The 19,813-nt window shown below is 39.6% G+C and overlaps 2 protein-coding genes across 3 annotated transcripts in view; both read right to left on the reverse strand.

The window, feature by feature from the left end:
• The window catches only part of DENND2B (DENN domain containing 2B), a 155,423-nt gene extending 136,454 nt beyond the window's left edge, over positions 1-18,969 (reverse strand). For both annotated transcript variants that reach the window (XM_039350208.1, XM_039350206.1), the window contains exon 1: positions 18,841-18,969. The gene's annotated coding sequence lies outside the window, so the exon portion shown is untranslated. The remainder of the gene's footprint in view (positions 1-18,840) is intronic.
• Positions 157-18,927, reverse strand: LOC120311075 (cytokine-inducible SH2-containing protein-like). The gene is made up of 3 exons (XM_039350209.1): positions 18,841-18,927; positions 3,913-4,366; positions 157-3,146 (listed from the first exon to the last, which is right to left on the reverse strand). Exons 2-3 carry the CDS (start codon positions 3,935-3,937, stop codon positions 2,473-2,475), a joined length of 699 nt encoding a protein of 232 aa, XP_039206143.1. The 5' UTR covers positions 3,938-4,366; positions 18,841-18,927; the 3' UTR covers positions 157-2,472.
• Positions 18,970-19,813: the final 844 nt, after the last annotated feature.

Consider the following 19,813-nt stretch of genomic DNA (forward strand, 5'->3'; position numbering starts at 1 on the left):
CCCGGGTAAATGGGTTACTTTTCCCGCGCCAGCACCCGCGCATGCGCACGGCGCTGGCGACAGCCTGTCTGGTCCCGGGCAGCTTTGCACCTGCCCGGGACTGCCTGCAAACGCCCGAGCCGTTTGCAAAGGCTCGGGACATAACAATACCCTCAATTTCTACTTTAAAAAACAGATTAAAAAAAACAGGAACAGGAGGTGGATTTTTCAGACTTAATTGTTCCCAAATAAGGAAGAACTATCCTTTCTAGCAATTTCTCTGCTGCCCTCCTGTTCCTGTATCCCTTGTCTTCCAACCTAGCAAGGCATTAGCTGTATCAGACCTATTAAATCCTACCACATGCTTAAAAGTAAAAGCCTCTCGGCCACTGCAGCATCACCCAAAGTGGGCATCTAAATCAGAACCGGGGTTGAGGTTTAATGATTTTGCCCTCTAAGAAACAACTTTCTTGGAAGTGTTTATCTCTGAATTGCAGTCCCATGTGTTTAAGGAAAGATCATTATCCACAGCTTGGCAATGTAGCTGGAAAATATTAAGAGCAGAACCAAGTCTTCATCTTATCCATGTCACTAACTGCTATGAAACAAACTGGGGAAAGCTATAAGCAATGCAAATTTATCAATGGCAAAACCAGAAACGATAAGCTAAATGGTGGAAAATAAACTTTTTTTACTTGGACTATTTCTTACACCCATGACTCTCAGAAACATTGTGCAGCATATATTGTGTTTGTTTTTAATAGATAATCTCCCATTCACTTGTTCCAGAAACAGAGCAATCTAATCAATAAAGCAGATATCACACATACATTGTCAGTTATCAAAGTATCCAAAATAAAACGAAGTATAACAAATCCTGAAAAAAACCTGAGAAGAAATGGACACTGACTAGATATACCAAGCATGTTGGATTGCTGATGGAACAGACTGCGCCTTTTGCTTAAAGTTGTATCTAGGGCAGCATCAGAGGTGCTGGGATTATACCACCCAGAATTGTCCATCAGCAAAGTCAATTAGAATTCAGGATGTTATAGTCCCCATCCTAAGGATGCTATGTTAGAAAAGACTGCCCTAGGATTTGATCCCTTCCTGTAGCGCATACATGTAGCACAGGTATTCACTGTTGAACTATAAAAACATGAAAATATGTATATGTCTCCTGAGGATTTTGACATATATGAATGACAATCTTTTGACAACACAAATTCTCCATCCTCAGCTACTGTTGACATAAAACAGAGGAAGGAGCAGAAGGCAGAATGCCAAGAATTCTTTCTTATTCTTGTACAGCCAATGCTACATTATTTTAGCTTCCTATCTAATAAATACAAGGTGCATTAGAGCAATTGGGAAAGATGGAAGCTGGAGAGGTACTTCATTCCTGCTATCTTCTCTGCCCCATTCGACAAATATCAGAATCAACATGGGCAAGTTCTCACAAGCAAACCTGATGATAATGTACTGGTATTGTGTTCTCCCTGAAGCTTCTTTGTGCTGGTAATGTGAGTTAACATTCAGGTAATGGGTTGACTCCAATGTGGTAATAGGAGAAAAATAGCCTGTTTCCCAAGTTTTCTCTCCCAAACAAATATAAACACACACTATAGAAATGAATTTTATACTAAACTCAGGATGTGACCATTTCTCCAAGGAAAATGCTATGCTTCACATGTCAGATATATAGGCATCTTCACTGGGTAATTTGAACAACAAATCATTTGAATCTAATTAATTCAAAGTAGGAATATTCTCTTCAAAGAGGGAGGGAGAAAAAAAGGGGTTTTACTGATCTAAGTTCAATAAACCTGGAAAGAATAAGCAAGTTATCTGTTTGTTAACCTAATAGAAATTAGTCTGGATGTTGATTGTAACTGGAGTCAAACTTTTATACACTTCCAACATATTTATATCTGACTATGAATACATCAAGACAAATGATAGAGTAACCAATGGCCAGAAGACTTCATTCAAATCCATAATGAACTACTGCAAGTCACATAGCTATGGTTTGAGCCCATCTTGAAATAATTTTCTTGTAAAAGGAAAAGGATACTCTATATGTAATCAAAAGTGGGGGGGGAGAGAATAAATACCATGGAAATAAATAATACAGTTCTGAGGCTTCAATGTTCCTGATGCAATTGTGATTCCACAATTCAATAGTCTGCATGTGCCGAAAGTAGTTCTGCAAAGCTAATCAGAGAAAAAAGAGAAATGCTTTGAGCTTTTGGCTTTGAAGTTGTGTGCTTGAGCATACTGCTTCCTCCATGGCAAAAGAATGAAATTATGTAACTGGGAAAAATAAGGGAGAAGATGATGGGAAAAACAATCTCTTTTGTTGGCAATTTATTTACTGTGCCCACATAAGAACACAACTCCATCAGTGGATCAAAGCCATTCTGTGGCCAGAATTAAATCCAATGTTTTCAGTGTTACTTCTGTTGCTTGACTCAGGCAGACTGACAAGTGTCTTTAAAGCTGAAAAGGGTACTGCTTTAAATAGTCCTTCATTCTCTTTGGTAGAGGAAGTTGGTTTGTTTTTCCAGTGCATCGATTAATTTGTAATCGGCAGAGGTGCTGCAGGCTGGGGGGAACGTCCTTGTGGCTCAGTGGCTGGATGACCTTCAGATATACTGCTGGTGCTCTCATCTCCTTGGGTGGAGAAGACAAAAACACAGGAAACAGGTAAAGAGCGTTCCCCTTGCTCTCCGTAGTACAAGAAAGAACATAATGCTGGATCAGACTAACCACATCTGGAAAGACCAGAACCCAAGGTTTGGAGAAAGAATTGGTATCTAATCGGAACTTGCCATCAACATATTCAATGCGTATATTGGCAGGATCTCGAATGGTCTTTACAGATAGTGTGAACAGATAGCTGGGATGAGTACTGTCCCGCACCAGAAAAGTCCCCTCTGGCATCTTCTGGAGCAGCTGCTTGGCTTCATAGGGTGTCATAAAACCCCAATACCAGCCGGATTCTTGCAGAAATGAAAGTGTTCTGGCAATGCACCGCAGATCCTTCTCTGGGTCTTGTGTTTGAGGCAAGTTGCTTTCAAGTCTGGGCTTCAGCAAGGGAGGCTGCATGACTTGCTCTGACACGTTCACTGGAAAGCCTCCAACCGATAGCCTTCGGAGTCTCTCCTCTGTTACCAAAGGATAGGATCTATTATCCACTGTCATAATCTGTGTAAGTTTATTCTATCGGATTACTGTACTTATTGGGCTGGCATTTTAGTTCAGGTAGTTTTACTATTTAAAGCAAAGTGCTATGACCTTGTGCAATATATACAATTTTTTCCCCTTCACTAGGGTATGTTGTCAGTTTCCAGTTCCTGATGTTACAGTACCCAATCAGAACTAAAGTGCTACAAGGAGCCCCGATTAAGAGGAAACTCTTCACAATTAACTTTCCATTTTTTCCCAGTTTTCCATACTAATTTGGAAGGGACGGAAATTCAAGTACAAAATAAGGACAGGAAGTTTTATTTCTACACACACTTTTCACTCCTCCCCAAATAGGTTTTTTCAATATCCAAAAAAATTCCTTTATTTCTATGTTAAAGCTGATCTACCACCAATTTTCATTTGGACCATTTTCCCTGAGATTCAACTGTTTTTCTTCCCTCCATCCATCTTTTCTGATTTTTTTCATTCTTTGGATTGTTAGGAAGTGTGTGTGTGTATATTTCATTCCTGCTGCATAATCATTCTGCATGCCTTTTTTGTAAATAAAAAAAAGTCAAAAATGCTGTTTTGTAAATAAAAAATCCCCCCCCCCCAAGCCACACTCCAAATCCACAGGTCATAAAGCAACAGCATGCAGTTACAGTCTGATATTAGTTTAAATTTAACACTGTCTGCATTCCTGCTATTTGACAGCTTCCTTGGTAAGCCACAAGTCTAACTTACCAGACGTGGTAGATGCAATCAGCATTTTGATTGATCTGGTCTTCTTTTACCAGAATTTTTGGTCAAACGTCAAAGTTGAATTATTCAAATTTGTTGTCTGCATTTTTCCCATTTCCTGTAGGTTAGCCCAAAGATTTAGTGGCAAGTGATGCATAAGTTTGGCTGAAATCCAAACAGAAGACTTTCTTCTCCGATGCTGTTTCCTTATCAGTCAAATAGTTCATTAAATTAATGCATTTCAATTAATGCAGATCATTTGCAGTTCTTGCCTCATATCAGAACGATATAGACACATGCACTCTAGAAGAGGGAGCCTCACCAAATTCAATGGGAATGATTCCCAGAGAGTGTGGGCACATTTACACTTGAAGTCTGTAATCCCATATCCATTTACCTTGCAGTAAGCTCCACTGAATTCTGGAACGTGCTTAAAATGTTGTACTCTATGGAGAAACTGAAAAGAGGTAGTTTTTTTTTGTTACATTCATAACAGACACTCATTCAGTGAAGAGCAGTGGCCAACGTGGGCTAGATAACAGGAAATACTTCTGTATTCATATATCACATATGGATTTCATTTCCTTGCCACAAGCTGCAATGATCAACATCAACAAGGAGAGTTTTAAAAAACTGTATTAAATAGTCACAGAGAACAAGAACCCCAGTCATCTGCTAGCATCGTTGGTCAAATGCTACCTTCAGTATTATATACGTTTATATTATATATTTGCCTTGAACTGCAAGATGGGTATGAATTTAATAAATACAGGTAAGTCCTTGACTTGCAACAGTTCGTTTAGTGCCCATTCAAAATTACAATGGGAATGAAAACAGTGATTTATGACTGTTTTTCACGCTTACAACTGTTGCAGCAACCCCTTGGTCACATGATCAAAATTCAGACACTTGGTAACTGACTCATATTTATGACGGTTGCAGTATCCCGGGGTCATGTGATCATCTTTTGCAACCTTTGGACAAGCAAAGTCAATGGAGGAGCCCAGACTCACTTAACAGCCATGGTGTTAATTTAAAGACTGCAGTGATTCACTTAACAACTGTGACAAGAAAGGCTGTAAAATGAGGCAAAATTTACTTTACAAATGTCTTGCTTAGCAACAAAAATGCTGGGTTCAGTTGAGGGCGCAAGTCGAGAATGACCTGTAATATTGTATTGATTTATTAAGTGAACGGGACAGGATCCAATCTTGTCTACTTTGGCCTTACAATGCTTCCAGTGTTTCTCAACCTTGACAATTTTAAGGCATGTGGACTTCAACTCCCAGAATTCCACAGCCAGCAATGCTGGCTGTGGAATTCTGGGAGTTGAAGTCCACATGCCTTAAAATTATCAAGGTTGAGAAACACTGGCCCTTAGACAGAGAACACAAGATATTTTTTTCTCAGCCTGTTTTCACCCATCTGACTGCTACCTCAAGCGTTCTCTGAGAAAAAAATGAAGGGAAAGGCTTTTGAAGACTTGAGTCAGAAATTGAGATTGCATTCAGCAAAAAAGAGAGATAGTAGTTGGAGAAAAAGCAACATTGCCAATCTGAAGTTTATAGTTTTCTATGCAAGTTCTGCTGCAAAGACAAGCTACATTTAAGGCACTCCCAGATTATGACATTTTTCTACCACAAATCTTTTCAGATGCAATACAAAGCCCAGATTATACTGCCTGGGGGTGTTTCCAACCCCAGCAGAAACTGGGATTATAAGGATGCCCTCAGCTAACCAGCATTTTGTCCCCTTCTTATCTTCAAGTAGGGGAAAGCCAAAAATCCTTGTTAGCATTTTATGTTTCTATTCTTTAGACCCCTTTTCCTATGCAGCAGGCTAGTGTAGATCTACCAAGAACACCTGAATTTGGGTTCCATAGCAAGCCAGTGTTTTGCACTATAGCAGGAAGCTGTGAGGTGGCCCAAGTTGGACTTTCACCCAATAAGAGTCCAGATGGTCTTCCCTATTGGCAAGAAATACAACTTAGCTGTTTGGGAGAAAAGCTTTCACTGTTATTAGCACAGATAACCAAATGACATAAAAGAGGAAAATAACACATTTGCAAGGTCCTGGCGGTATTATCCATGAAATATCTCATCCTAATTATTTCTCATATCAGAACCCCCAAGATTAAAAAATGATACCCATGTCCTATTTAAGTATTATCTTTTCTACACCCTGAAAAAACTGTGAACACCATAAAGGCAAGCTTAATCATTAACTTGCTTTGCTGAATGAAAAAGATCTTCTTAGTATTTCTGTTACTAACCTTGAATCAAGGCAAGATGAAAATTCTGACCGTGGGAATTTGGAACATTAAAAAAAAGAGAGAGGGGAACATGGGAGAACAATCAGATAATGATAATATTATCATGAAGTTCTGCCATTCTTGAGTTGTTCTGTCTTGCCTTCTTTTTTTTCTACAAGGAGGGTGACCTTGGATATGGCTCATATTGAGCAGTAGAAAAAATGTTGCTTGATAAGGCTTGGCTGCTGTTTTAGATAAACTGAAATTACTAAAACAATTCATAAAAAAGGGCAAATTATTTCAAAATGATTCCATTCAATCTTATTATCCCCTTTAGCCAGCAGATAAAACAATAAGAAAGAAAAGAGAAAGAAAAAGAGAAAATACACAAAAAGCAAATAAGCATATATAGTAATGTGTCTCATTTTCCATTGTGGATTCCCTGGAGAATCTTGGTGCAAAATAACCAAACTTCAGCAAAGAGGAATTCACTGTAGAAGTTATCTAATTAATCAGGAATTACTGCTAAAAGTTGGATTTGAGAATATTTTTGTAACTTACAGGGAGAAAAATACATAGAACTGAAAATTATGTACCAGACACAATAACTTTGGATTCTTCACATTTAAAATAAATACACTGTAATTTACAAAATTATATCTGTGTGGTACAATTTGTGCCCTTTGGTCCTAGTAGTAACCCCAAACAGTCTCTATAGTGCAGTGTTTCTCAACCTTGACAATTTTAAGGCACGTGGACTTCAACTCCCAGAATTCCATAGCCAGCAATGCTGGCTGTGGAATTCTGGGAGTTGAAGTCCACGTGCCTTAAAATTGTCAAGGTTGAGAAACACTGCTATAGTGTAATAATTAATGTAACAACAGGCAAAAAAAATGTTAAATACAGAGGAGCAATCATATTAATTTAACAGTAATTAAATTAAAATTAGAGATTCAGTTATAGTTTCACTTTGACTCTCCCTATTTTTTAAAGATTTTAATTTTGCCTTGTTTTTAGGTGTGCAGATTCTGGCATGCCATGAACAGAACAAGTGCTGCCCTCTGTTATAAAAGATGGCACAACCAAAAATCATGGAGAAAATGCTCAATAGCTGACTAGATGGGTAATCTAAAATACATGCAATAGAAGAGTACCTTAAAGTAGGGTAACACTAAGAAAAGTAGTTTTGTACATTTAATGTCTGATATTATTGAGGCTTTAAACATCCAAAGTCAATATAAAAGTATGCTGTGCAGTCATGATAAACCCATCTCAAAATTATTTAGTCTCTTGCGGCATGTGCAGGCAAGATGTTTTGCCTACAATATCTTTCATATCATTATGGAATACGAAAGCAACTTTGTAGGCATATAAATTTCTTAACTTACTAAATCATAACACATATAACTTGGTGAAATGAGAAGAAAAATTAACTTCTGAATCTATGTCTTATTCAATCGTATACTCAGAATGATTGCTATGCTGGCATCACATTTCAAATATTTGAAATCTTCACTGAAGAACCCTGAAATATCAAGATTTTTTCCAGAAGTCATGAAAATCAAGTAAAGTTCACTCAAGCTAGTTGATTTTAACAGATTTATTTTAAAAAAGCAAATATAAATGTAGTTTTAAAGGTCTTGTGCACACTTACCAAAGAAGGAATTCTACTGAATGTAGTGGGACTTAATTATGCAGATAGTAAGTTCTGTGGAATGCATAGCATGTCAGTTAGTCCAAAGCTAGAAAACACCAAATCTAAAAGTGGATGGAGTTAATAGCAATAGCACTTAGATTTATATACCACCCTATAGTGCTTTACAGTCCTCTCTGGGCAGTTTACAGAGTCAGCATATTGTCCCAACAATCTGCTCCTCCATTTTATTGACCTTAGAAAGATGGAAAGCTGCGTCAACTTTAATCCAGTTAGGATCAAACTCCTAGCTGTGGACAGAATTAGCCTGCAATTACTGCATTCTAACCATCTTATCACCCACTTTCTCTCTCCTCTTTTTCTTTCCATTTTCCTACTGTTCTATCTTCCCTCTTTGAAACCTAGGAAGAGGCTGCTTTTCCAGAACTTCACAACTCAAATGAAAAATGAATACCAAAACAGATTTTGCCGATATCACAACATGTACAAAGAATCATTCAGTTTTAAATATTGTGTAGTTTGCACAATATACCAAGATTAACATATTTGTTCATGCCCATGTAGCAGAAAAGTACATACTGGTATTATAACTGGTTGTCAGTTTTTGCATCCTACAGGAGAATTCCATGTTTTTTGCTAGACATTCACTATCCTGTTATAAAATAATGTCAAAGCATTGTAATCAGATAAATCTCCAGAATTAGGCTTCCCCAAAGAATCAGCTTCTATTCTTTTGACTCTCAACCAGATATCTGCACATTGCTTCTTATATTTTAGCCTCCCATTAAGAGAAAAACTGCAACGTCTATATAGTGCTTTATAGCCCTAAGAGATGTACAGGGTCAGCATATTGCCCCCAACAATATGGAACCTTATTTTACAGAGGATGGAAGGCTGAGTCAACCTTGAGCCATGTCTGAGATGGTATAGGTCCTCCTGCTTGAGCAGGAAGCTGGACTAGAAGACCTACAAGTTCCCTTCCAGCTGTATTCTATTCTAAGAATTGAACTCTGGCAGTGAGCAATGAGTTAGTGTGCAATACTGCATCCTAACCTCTGTGCCACCATGGCTCCTTATTCCAACAGATTCTCAACAAATGGTCGTAGTGTGGAGTGTTTCCACTCAGTGATCCACCAAGATACTCCAATGTTCCTTTTTTAAAACTGTGTTTAAAACTTCACTTTTCCCCACTTACCAATCAGCATTCCTTACTTGTTTTATCATTCCTATTGGATCTCAGGTGCTTCCATTCAGAGTCTGATATTTGCTCTCTATAGTCTTTGCTTTTTCACAATGAGGTACAAGGAGAATCACAACAGAATGATGGCACATTGGGGATTTAATATCTTCATGTGTATACCCACTCAAATCACTGTGTTCAGGCCATACAACAGACATGACATAATCTATTGAGGACAATGTTATCGCCACCCCCTTTCCCATCTTTCACATTACACAACTCCTGCATCTGACATTTTGAACAGGAAATGTCTTAGTATCTTCTTAGTATTAAGTATGCATGTTGTTGTTTTAAGTACAGAACCTCAGGAATGTAAAACAAATTCAGTATGCCTGCAACTCTGGACAAAAGCTTAATTTACATCCTAATAAATACAGTTAAGGATTGGACATAGGTCCTGTTGATTTCTCCTAGAAATAATCAATTGCACACTCTGAACTAATCAGATAACCAGGACATCTGCTGATTGCTTATTATAGTAATCAATGAGAGCAAAACGTAACTCTTTTTTTAAAAAGAGTTTTAACACAGAATGATAGTAAGTTCTGCTGGTTTCAATGCAGTCTACTCATTGAGTCATTCATAGAAGAACATAACCTAAGAAATCATTGCAGAAAGTAGTTAATTAAGGATGAGAACCATATGATCACGGGAAAAAACAGGGCCACCCTGGAAATGCAGACAATGGCATTCCCTAACTTCCCAATGGCAAATTCTTTTGTGATGTCCCACTACAGCAGTGTTTCCCAAACTTTACAATTTTAAGGCATGTGGACTTCAACTCCCAGAATTCCACAGCCAGCGTTGCTGGCTGTGGAATTCTGGGAGTTGAAGTCCTCATGCCTTAAAATTGTCAAGTATGGGAAACACTGCACTACAGCATTATTCTTTCCACATATGCAAAGAGATCACTAGGCACTCTGCTGCTCTCCTGCTTAACGAAAGGATGGAGAATGTAATGGAAAAACATAGTGGCAAAGAGGCAAGAAAATTAGATAAATGCATAGGAGACTGTTCTGATAACAAGTTTCCCTGGTAATTTCTGTCAAGCATGAAGTTCTTTTTTCTTTTCCCCTGCAACAAAGAGTAATATTTGTTTCCTTCTATATCAGGACTTGTTGTTTTATTGTGTTGTATCCTAATTTCATGTTTCTTCATTGTTGCTTTCTTCCCAACTCCTTCTGTTTCTGGAGGTCAGCCCTACTGGGGAAAACTTCCTGGCAAATCCACCTGGCTTCAGGCCTTTCATCTCTCCAGAATAAAACCAATATTTAATGCTTAATTTCCAATTTGGCAATCTCACAATTATCAAACTGGATTTAGAACAGTAAAAGATAGAATTATAGCTCTAACCCTTTTAATTTTGAAAATAATATTTTCAGATAATAAAACCCAAAAAAATGCCCTAATATTCCTTAGCTGTTTCCACTCAACCTAATATGATGTTCTTGTTGCAGTTTATCCTGCTGTGTAAAGATAAGCATCTCAGCTTCTAAACCTTTGGTTTGTGACCTAGAAGGTTTTGTGAACCCAACCAATTGCACTTTATTCGATAAACCATGGTGAAGTAATGCATCAATTAACATATTGTGTGAACTCAGCCATAAAATTGCTAGAATATTTTTTTATTATTGAAGAAGTAACATGCCATAATATTAACTGTCCACTTTTGAAGTTGGCTTTTTTTTTTTTAAAAAAAAAAAAACACCTTGCTCAGGTTTTTTCTTCATGGACTTACTTTTCCAATCAGATAGCATTATAGATAGTCCTCAGCGTGCAACCATAATTGGGACCAGAAGATAGTTGTTAAGTGAGTCATGTCCAATTTTACAACCTTTTTTTTGCAACAGTTGGTAAGACCCCCTGCAGTGTGAAGCAAATCATGCAGCCGTTAAGTAAATCTGGCTTCTTCCCTCATTGATTTTGCTTGTCAAAGGCAGCTGGGAAGGTTACAAATGGCAATCCCATGACCACAGGTTACAGCAATCATCATAAATTCATTTCTGGTTGCCCAGGTGCCTGAATACAATAATTTAACCATGGAGAGGCTATGATGGTCATAAGGGCAAGGACTGGTTAAGTCACTCACAGCCAATTTATGCAGCTTCAGACTAAAACAAGTTTCATTGGTTAAAAAAGCACAATGCCAACGGAATTAAACCCTTAAGAGTTGTAATGTTTTCTTCAGTCAAAGCTGATTTGAAACCGCACTTATCTACTGAGCATAGGGAAGATTATTTCTGAGTAGGTATACCTGAGACAGGGTGCAGCTCTTGAGATGCAGCATTAGAGTCTAAGTGAAAGATTTTGCTCCTTTTAGCCAGAACTGAGAACAGAAGCAGCTTCCACAACTGTTATCGTTTTACAATTGAGTTTCCCAGCACCGGGACAGCTAAAAGGTTTTTCACACTCCTTCTGCCCCCCCAAATTATAGGCCTTTCTAACCTCTGAGAAACAAGAGCAAAAGAGCTGCAGAGACGTATGGTTGGAAACAAGAAACTAGCTGTGGTTAGACTAAAGATTCCTACACCATGGGTGTCCAAACTTTTGGCTTGCCTGGGACTCACTGAGTGAAGAAGCATTGTCTTGGGCCACACATAAAATATATTACATAGTTAGTGTATATAAATCTCATAACGTTATATTTATAATCTTGTGGGATTGCATTACTAGCTGTCCAGGGCCGCATGCAGCAACAGATTGGGTATGCCTGTCCTACACAATAGGATTGTGTCCCGGTTGCAGTATTTTGATCAGCATCCACCGACAGGATTTTATGAATAAAACTAATGCTGTTTAAACTTTGCAAAGTTAAAATGCTATTTTCACACTTTAAGGAATGGTACGTTTTCTGTAGAAGTGAATTCACTGTCTACTGTAATGGAATGGCAGTTCCCTGTGAATAGCAAGGAAGTAATGCTTGCTAGACAAAACAAAATGGCAGCCACCCCAAAGAAAAGAAATAAGTCATCTCAATCATGTGTTTTTTAGTCTGCATTCACACCCTAACCCTATTCTTTTTTCTTCAAATGCAATACTGTATTAGCTAATATACATCATGGCTTTCACACACTGGGGGTGGGGGGGGGTACAATTTCATTCTCAAAGCTAAGTTCTTAGCAAGCACACAAGCAAGTTTATAGAACATAAACACTGTTTTGTCTGTTCTAGCCTAACTGGTTCAGTTGATTCTTCTCTGTCCTCACTCCATCCTTCAGCACAATTTTATTTATATCAAAGTTCATATTCATGCTTTTAGGTAGCTGAGAAAGTGACAAGATATTCAACCATTTCTCCCAAAACCATTTCTCCCAAGGTCTAAGCTAGACTCTTGAAACAAAAATACCATAGACCTTGGCAAGATATTTACTAACAACCCAGTGTGTGTTTACAAGCTGAATGACTGAAGCTAAGAACAGAACACAAATATTTGCATTCAGTTCCCTAGACTTTTCCGTCACTACCCTGCCAGCCCACATGCAACCACCAAGTAAAGAAAGGGAGACAAGGGAGAATTCTACTTTCTTTGGATCCATAAAGGACCTTTTGATTTTCTGTCCCTAAAATCCTAGGAATTATAATTGTAGTAAGAGTAATTGTAGTTCTCTAGTTCCCTAAGGCAGAGGTCCCCAAACTTTTGGACATCAGGGACCGGTTCTGTGAAGAGAGGTTTTTCCACAGACCGGAGGGTGCGTGATTTTGCATGTTCCTGCATCCCACGGGTAGGGCTTTGTTTGTGCTAACTAGTTGCTGGCATGCCACAGCCCGGTACCGGTCCACGGACCGGGGGTTGGGGACCCCTTCCCTAAGGCTAGAGAGCTTTTTATTACAAAAAATTTATTCCATAATATTTTAAAAATGGAGGGTCAGACAGCTCGATAAGGATTTCTTCCCACGCTGAACTGGAACTTCCTATTCATTACAGTATTTTTGGTATGAGACTCAACGAAAGAATCTAATATGATGCTAAAACATGATTACTCAAATGTAGATTAATTTTTATTTTTTGTTTTTAATAGCAGACATAAAAGACTTCAGACGTTAGGTGGACATCAGAGCCCCAACAGAGTCCCAGTATTGAGTCACCAGGGTGGGAAAGCAAAAATCATCAGTGAATGGAAGAGAGTTTCCAGGGATAACAGTTGAGAAAACGTTGTAGGTCAGCCTTATAGATTTCGGCATATTAGGGACTCTTTACTTGAGATCCATTGATGCTATTGTCAGCATATCTACATGCTTCCATCCAAAGCACACTACTCATTGTCAACTATAGTGAGCTCTATGCTACAGTTATTTGTTCTGACCCACGCTCAACAGATTCAACCTGGCATTCAAGAGACTGAACTGCCCACCCAGGAAGCTCAACAGACAAATCAACAGAGCCAGATTATCTTTTTTATAAATCTTCCCTGGAAACCAAACAACTAAAAAAGAACATTACCTATCACCTGCAGCACACAGCTTAATCCATTGACCCATATTGTTACAATTACAATATTAATATCTTACAGCCCAGACTGGACAATGACACACTGTACCTTCTCAGGTATTGAGTGGTATGCTCATACCTAAATACAGTCACCAAACCTTAAGATTTTCGCAAAGAACAAGAAACAATAGTACAGTGATACTAACATGGGAATCAGATCCTGCAACAAACCCAGATATTTACTTTGCCCCCATATCTACACTAGCAGCACCATGATAGGCTCCAACGACACACACACACACAATTAGAGATGCCCTCATATGGTCTTTCTCTAATGTGAGATACACCATCATGAAACACCTGTAAGAAAACAACCAAGTTCAGAGAGCACCAAGAACCCCACAAGCCATCATCTGCCTGCAATGTTCCTCTGGATACTGCATAGGATAAATGGGGCAAACTTTGTACAAAAGAATTAACGGACACAAGTTTCACATCTGGATTCAAAACAAGGACCAAATAATACCAGAGCATACCAACCATCAAGGACACTATTGGTTATAGAGGTAACCATGGGGGGAGGGAAGGACTTTAATAGCATCATTGATTGAACTCAGAAACATCAACTTTTTCAGGTTCTCTCAGAAAGTCTCAACAAACACATCTGTGATCACTGTAATTGTTCATGGATAAGACACTTGTAACCTGTCTCACAAGTGGGAAAGATTGAATTGTCAGAGGAGTCCCTCTGTAAATAAGGACTGTACCCACGGTTTGAAAAGGATAGTGTTTACTATGAAATTGGCAGCAGCATCACTATCTCTATAATGTCATGGGACCACCTACTGTTCTCCCATAATTAAAGTCTGGAATATACAGCCAGAACATATCACAGGAATTGTCCATCTCTTCATTATCCAGAATGTAATAGTTTGGGGATAAAAGCAGCAAAAACAATACCACTTATGCAAGTACTTCTGCTTCACATGCTCTTTTGAACCTCATAGTCTTAACATAGAGGGTTTTGGTTTTTTTTTGTAACCAACAGGCTATTGGATAAACTGGAGCTAAGTCTTAAAATAGCTTACATTTCTGAGCTACATTTCAACCATTCCAATCCTGCAGATCCCACTCAGCTGTATTTTAATGGTAACATTTGTTTCACCAGTAATTAAATGAGAAAGTCCAACCTCCTTGGTGACTTTTCCCAGAAGGCTATTAATGTTTACAGAACACAAATTAAAAACAATACAGTGTATAAAATCATTCAGTTCCATGTTTTTGGCTTAGCTCCTCAGCACAGAATGACTTGCCAAGGTGTATTACCATCAGTGCATTACACAATGACAATGAATAATAAAGGGTTATATACTTCCTTTAAAAGATACATTTGCCAAGCTATTGATTTTAAAAGAAAAACAATACCTATTTTCCATTAATGCTATAGAAACAGTCTGTGTCCACGCCCTGGGAGATGGTCCCATAGAGAATAAAAAATAAAGTCAAGTCTGACACTTTGATAACCATGCAGTTAATATACAGATTTGTCCCCTTTGTTTTGTGGGTGTCAGTGCTGATCCACTTATTTTGCAGTGTAGTACATACATAGCCATGCTACAGGTAATTCTAGTGCAGTGTTTCTCAACCTTGACAATTTTAAGGCATGTGGACTTCAACTCCCAGAATTCCACAGCCAGCAATGCTGGCTGTGGAATTCTGAGAGTTGAAGTCCACATGCCTTAAAATTGTCAAGGTTGAGAAACAACTGTTCTAGTGGATGGTAATCCATCTCTACTTCAGATATTTTGAATTGTAACTCCCATCTCCAGCTATCTGGTGTTCAGCACACCAGTCAAAACAACTGGAGGACATGAGGATGGCTTAGTCATGGTGACAGAAGATAATGCCTGTCCCATTCACTAGGCTTTCTATATTGATTATGAAAGACCTCCCTCAGGTCCCTCAGAGCTCCCAGTTTTCACAGATCAGCCTTTTTCTATTGAGAAGATTGTATCAAAATACCTGAATGAATGGTAAGATGGTATAGGAGACCCCAGAAAACACTGAGGCTGATTTCAGATGGTAATCTGCATAAGTAGATTTTTTTAAACTGATTCAATGTGCCATGACAAAACCTAAATGCATAACCTTCAAGAAAGGGCATCGCCAACCACTGTGGGGATGGGTGAAGCAAGGCAGGTAAATAAGAAAGTTCCTGATAATCCAAAAAGGCTTTGAATTCTACCAGGCATGCAACTGCTTTGGGATTAGATTTCCTATCTAAACCTGGTCTCATAATGTTCACAGACTAAATCAGTTCTGATAACATGATGCCAAAGAATCAGAATTTTAATGCTTGCTGACTCTTTGGCAAGCACCTCTTTGATCTAATCTACCCTGAAAAATAGGGAATTTGAATAGACAGCAGGAAATTAAAATTTGCAAATATGCATGGTATCTTCTAATGTCCACCAAAGCTAGATCTCTTTCTTATAAAAATGTATTATCCTATTGCACAATTCATGAATATTGTTCCTCTAATCACAAAAAACTGATATGTATCAGCAGTGCCAGATTATATATATTTCAGCAAATTTAAAGTGAACAGTGAGTCTCCAATCTGATCAAGAGTTGCACACTAATTTTCTAGTAAAATTAGCTGTTCTACCTCAGTTCCCCAAAGTGCCATTTGCTCACAATATCTTGATTCAGCAAATAGAAATGAAGATGAAGTTTAGTCCAAAATGTCTCCAAATATCCAGAAATTAACAAAAGGCAAAAAAAAAACCTTTCTATAACTGGATACTTTCCAGAAATGTTTGACTACAACACCCATCGTTCATGTTTAATATAGGCAGGATAAATTTTGATGTAATTATAGTCCATCACATCTGATGTTTTGCCCTGGTATTATTCCCATCTTACGTCATTTTTAATTTTACAAAAATCAAAATTTTAACTTTTCAGCCAGCCATGATTCCTTTTGCACATTTTTACCATCTGTTCATTCCAGCAAACATGCTTTTTAAAACAAGGTCCTGGATTTCTTCCTCCATCTGTATTTGTTAGCAATCCACATGTTCTATTCCATTTTTAACTGTTTTGCAATAAAGAATTCAGATTAGAACCAGCAATTCTTTTTCTAAATGCCATACAGAAAAATGAAGCCTTGTTTAACAGTACAAATATGGAGTATTTATTTAATATTGAAGACTTCCAAGGAGGAGCTGAAGAATGGATTCTTCTTTCTGTTCTGTGAAACACACCACTAGTCTCCTCACCCTTGAATCCAAGAGATTCCAAGACTAGACAGCCATTTGTCTGAAATGGTATAGGGTTTCCTGCCTGAGCAGGAGGTTGGACTAGATGACCTCTAAGGTCCCTCCCAACTTTATTATTATTGTTGTTGCTCTACAGGAATAGGACAAGCACCACTATTGGGTTACTGCAACCATCTCCAAGCTGGTCCTTTCCTAACTTGTCATTTCTAAGGATTGTAATCTAACATATCTGGAGAAATAATTAAATAATTTTGGGAACCTGAAGGAAAAATACAGCATGATTTGGATGCTTCGTATCACCTTGTTTTCTTCTTTCCAATTCAAACCTAGTATGAAGACAATCTGGTATCATCCTTCAAAGCCAATGACACTACATCTACCAAGGAGAACCTGGAACTGGGCTGAGGAGAGTGTTTCCACCAACAGAGAATAGACTGCCCTAAAGCTCTGCAAACTGCAGTTTCAGATACACAGCAGTTCAATAATAAAGAGATTCGGGTCCTGGATTCTGCTAACCTCCCGAGAATGGGCAGGGTGAGAATTTATTCCAACTTCTACAAAGACTATGTGTACTTTATCTAATGATATAGATCCTAATGAACAGTCACAGTCACCGCAACATTTGTCTGCTACTCACTAAAGGAAATCAAAATGGGAATCCATTATGAAAAAACTTAGTCATCTACACACATTCTATTTCCAAATATTACTATTCTTGTTCAGATGTGCTCCAATATACTAAGTATCCAAAAGACCTCTCAGTAATATGGACATCTGAAAACAGAATTATCCATTATAATTTGTGCTTTTTTATTAGGTTGCTCCTTAGAGCAAATAAGGCAAGCATCTGGATACTATCCATATTCCAACCATGACATCTAATGTCTCCCACAATTACCAAGTGAATTTTGCTTTTTCATTATATTATGGATCCAGGAAGAGTTTTTATCTCTTCCTAGTTCATAATGCCTTTCTCCACCAGACCATAGAGCAGGGGTCTTCAAACTTGGCCCTTTTATGACTTGTGGATTTCAACTCCCAGAATTCCTCAGCCAGTGTGCCTGGCTGAGGAATTCTGGGAGTTGAAGTCCACAAGTCATAAAAGGGCCAAGTTTGAAGACCCCTGCCATAGACCATATACCATAGACATGTGGTGTAATCCTTTCAGAAGAAAGGATAAATTAGTATAATCATATTAGGCTCTCCAGCAACCTTAGCCAAAGTCTGGTGTGTGAAAGAAGAAGAAGAAAAAAAGAACAGGAGGAGGATGATACAAGGACCTCCACCAACACTACTCTTATCATTCAAAGTTGAAGGAAGTGGGTGTTTAGCCTGGAGAAGAAAAGGTGGGGTGGGGGCAGGAAGCCTGGAAATATTCTTCCTATATCTGAACAACTGTTTCATAACAGAGTTAAACTTGGGAGAGCTCTTCCACAGGAAGAGGGGTGGTCTCTAGGGCTTTACTAGAGACCTTTGAAGGCTACTCTATAGCCAAAGACTAGAGAGCCATTTGAGATGCTCCCGCTCTGTGTACAAATGGCATACAAGCGAACTTGGGCAACTGGGTTAATTTACCAAATCACAACAACTCAGTTAACATGGGAGACGTGATGTGAAAACTGCCCACGATTCTGCAGCCATAGGACGCGCCTAAGCAGAGCTACGAGGTCGAAGCGCCACCTACCCACCGAGACGGGACGCCGCAAGTCCATTGGCTGGAGAGGGGGAGGGAGGGGGAGAGCAAAAAAGAGAGAGCGATGCAGTCCCTGCCGTCGTATCTCAAAGTTGCATTAAGATTTTCCCCCCAAAGTAAGAGATGAGCGGGAAATCGTTTCAGCAACTCCAAACAAGCCACCCACTCAAAACCGAGGCAACGTTCCAACGACGCCGCGAACCACGAGTCCAAACCGGAGACGACCGAAACCTTTCCTCTCTCACACACGCGCTCTCAAACTCCGCCGGCGAGTCTCATCTTCCCGCCCCACCCTTCTCCCCACTTTCTGCCCCCCCTCTCTCTCACACACACAACACACACACACACAAACACACGCGCGCGTGCAAACACACCCTCCTTACCTAGGCGGTTCCCGCCCCGCGGCTGAGAGAAGGCAGACGCGGGTTTCCAGCTGCGGCAGCAGGTCTCGCTGGACGCCTCGCTCCTAGCCGCTTCCCTGGCCAGATACAGATTTCCCCCGGTCTCTCCGTCTCTCGCTCGCTTTTGGTGGAGAAGCTAGAGGGGGAGGGGAGCGATGAGACAGAGAAATATGCAAAGACAGGAAACGGAGACGGCGGGGGCCAGTGCGGGAGATTAATGGGAATCAGCCACCACCGTCCCACTGGCTGCCAACAAAGAAACCTGCTCTCTGGGGCGAGTTGGCTTCTGCGGCCGCCTGACCAGACCAGCCCGCTGCAGCCAGCGCTGTGGAGTACGGCGCGGGCCAGGCTGCGCAGGGGGGAGGGAGCCATTGACATCTCCAGGCCGCCGCCACCCTCTCCCCCCTCCCCCTAATTCCCCCCCAAAGTGGGACGGACCGCTCACTCCCCTTCTCCGCGTCTTGTTCGAGCGCCTTTCCTTTGCGCACACCTCCTCCAGCAGGGTCACAACTGGTGCACAGAAGCAACTTTCCATCCGCCTCGAAGGAAATCTGCATCCTTCTGGTTTTATAAAAAGCTGCAGAAGTAATGGACGACCCCACCCCCACCCCTAATTAATTCCCTGACGAGCAGCATCTGGTTCCGATAAGTTTTTTTCTTTTTGTAAAAAAGGCGCGGAGGTCTTATGAATGAAAACCAGAAGAGTTTGTGAGGGATTGGTGTGGGGCAGCTTTGAAGGTTCCTTTTCTGCTCCACAGTATTCTCCGTTTGAAGAGGATGTTACTTCCCACGATCCCGCATACAATACATAGTGGTTTCTGTGGATTCTATTTTCTGAACACACACACACACACACACACACTTTGACCAACTTTTAACCATTATTTAACAGCCAGATTACCTTGTACTAAATCATGGTTCAGTAATGGACTGATGAACGAACAGTCATAGTGAA

This window comes from Crotalus tigris, unplaced genomic scaffold (assembly GCF_016545835.1).
Source record: "Crotalus tigris isolate CLP2741 ecotype Arizona unplaced genomic scaffold, ASM1654583v1 scf7180000018308.1980950, whole genome shotgun sequence".
Taxonomy (NCBI): Eukaryota; Metazoa; Chordata; class Lepidosauria; order Squamata; family Viperidae; genus Crotalus; species Crotalus tigris.

What these genes read in the sequence shown, in the direction of transcription:
- LOC120311075 (XM_039350209.1), bottom strand. Translation starts at nt 3,937, where the DNA reads ATGCTGATTGCATCTACCACGTCTG. An exon ending in GATTGCATCTACCACGTCTG is followed by an intron (nt 3,147 to 3,912) that starts GTAAGTTAGACT and finishes CTTTGGTAACAG; the next exon opens with AGGAGAGACTCCGAAGGCTA.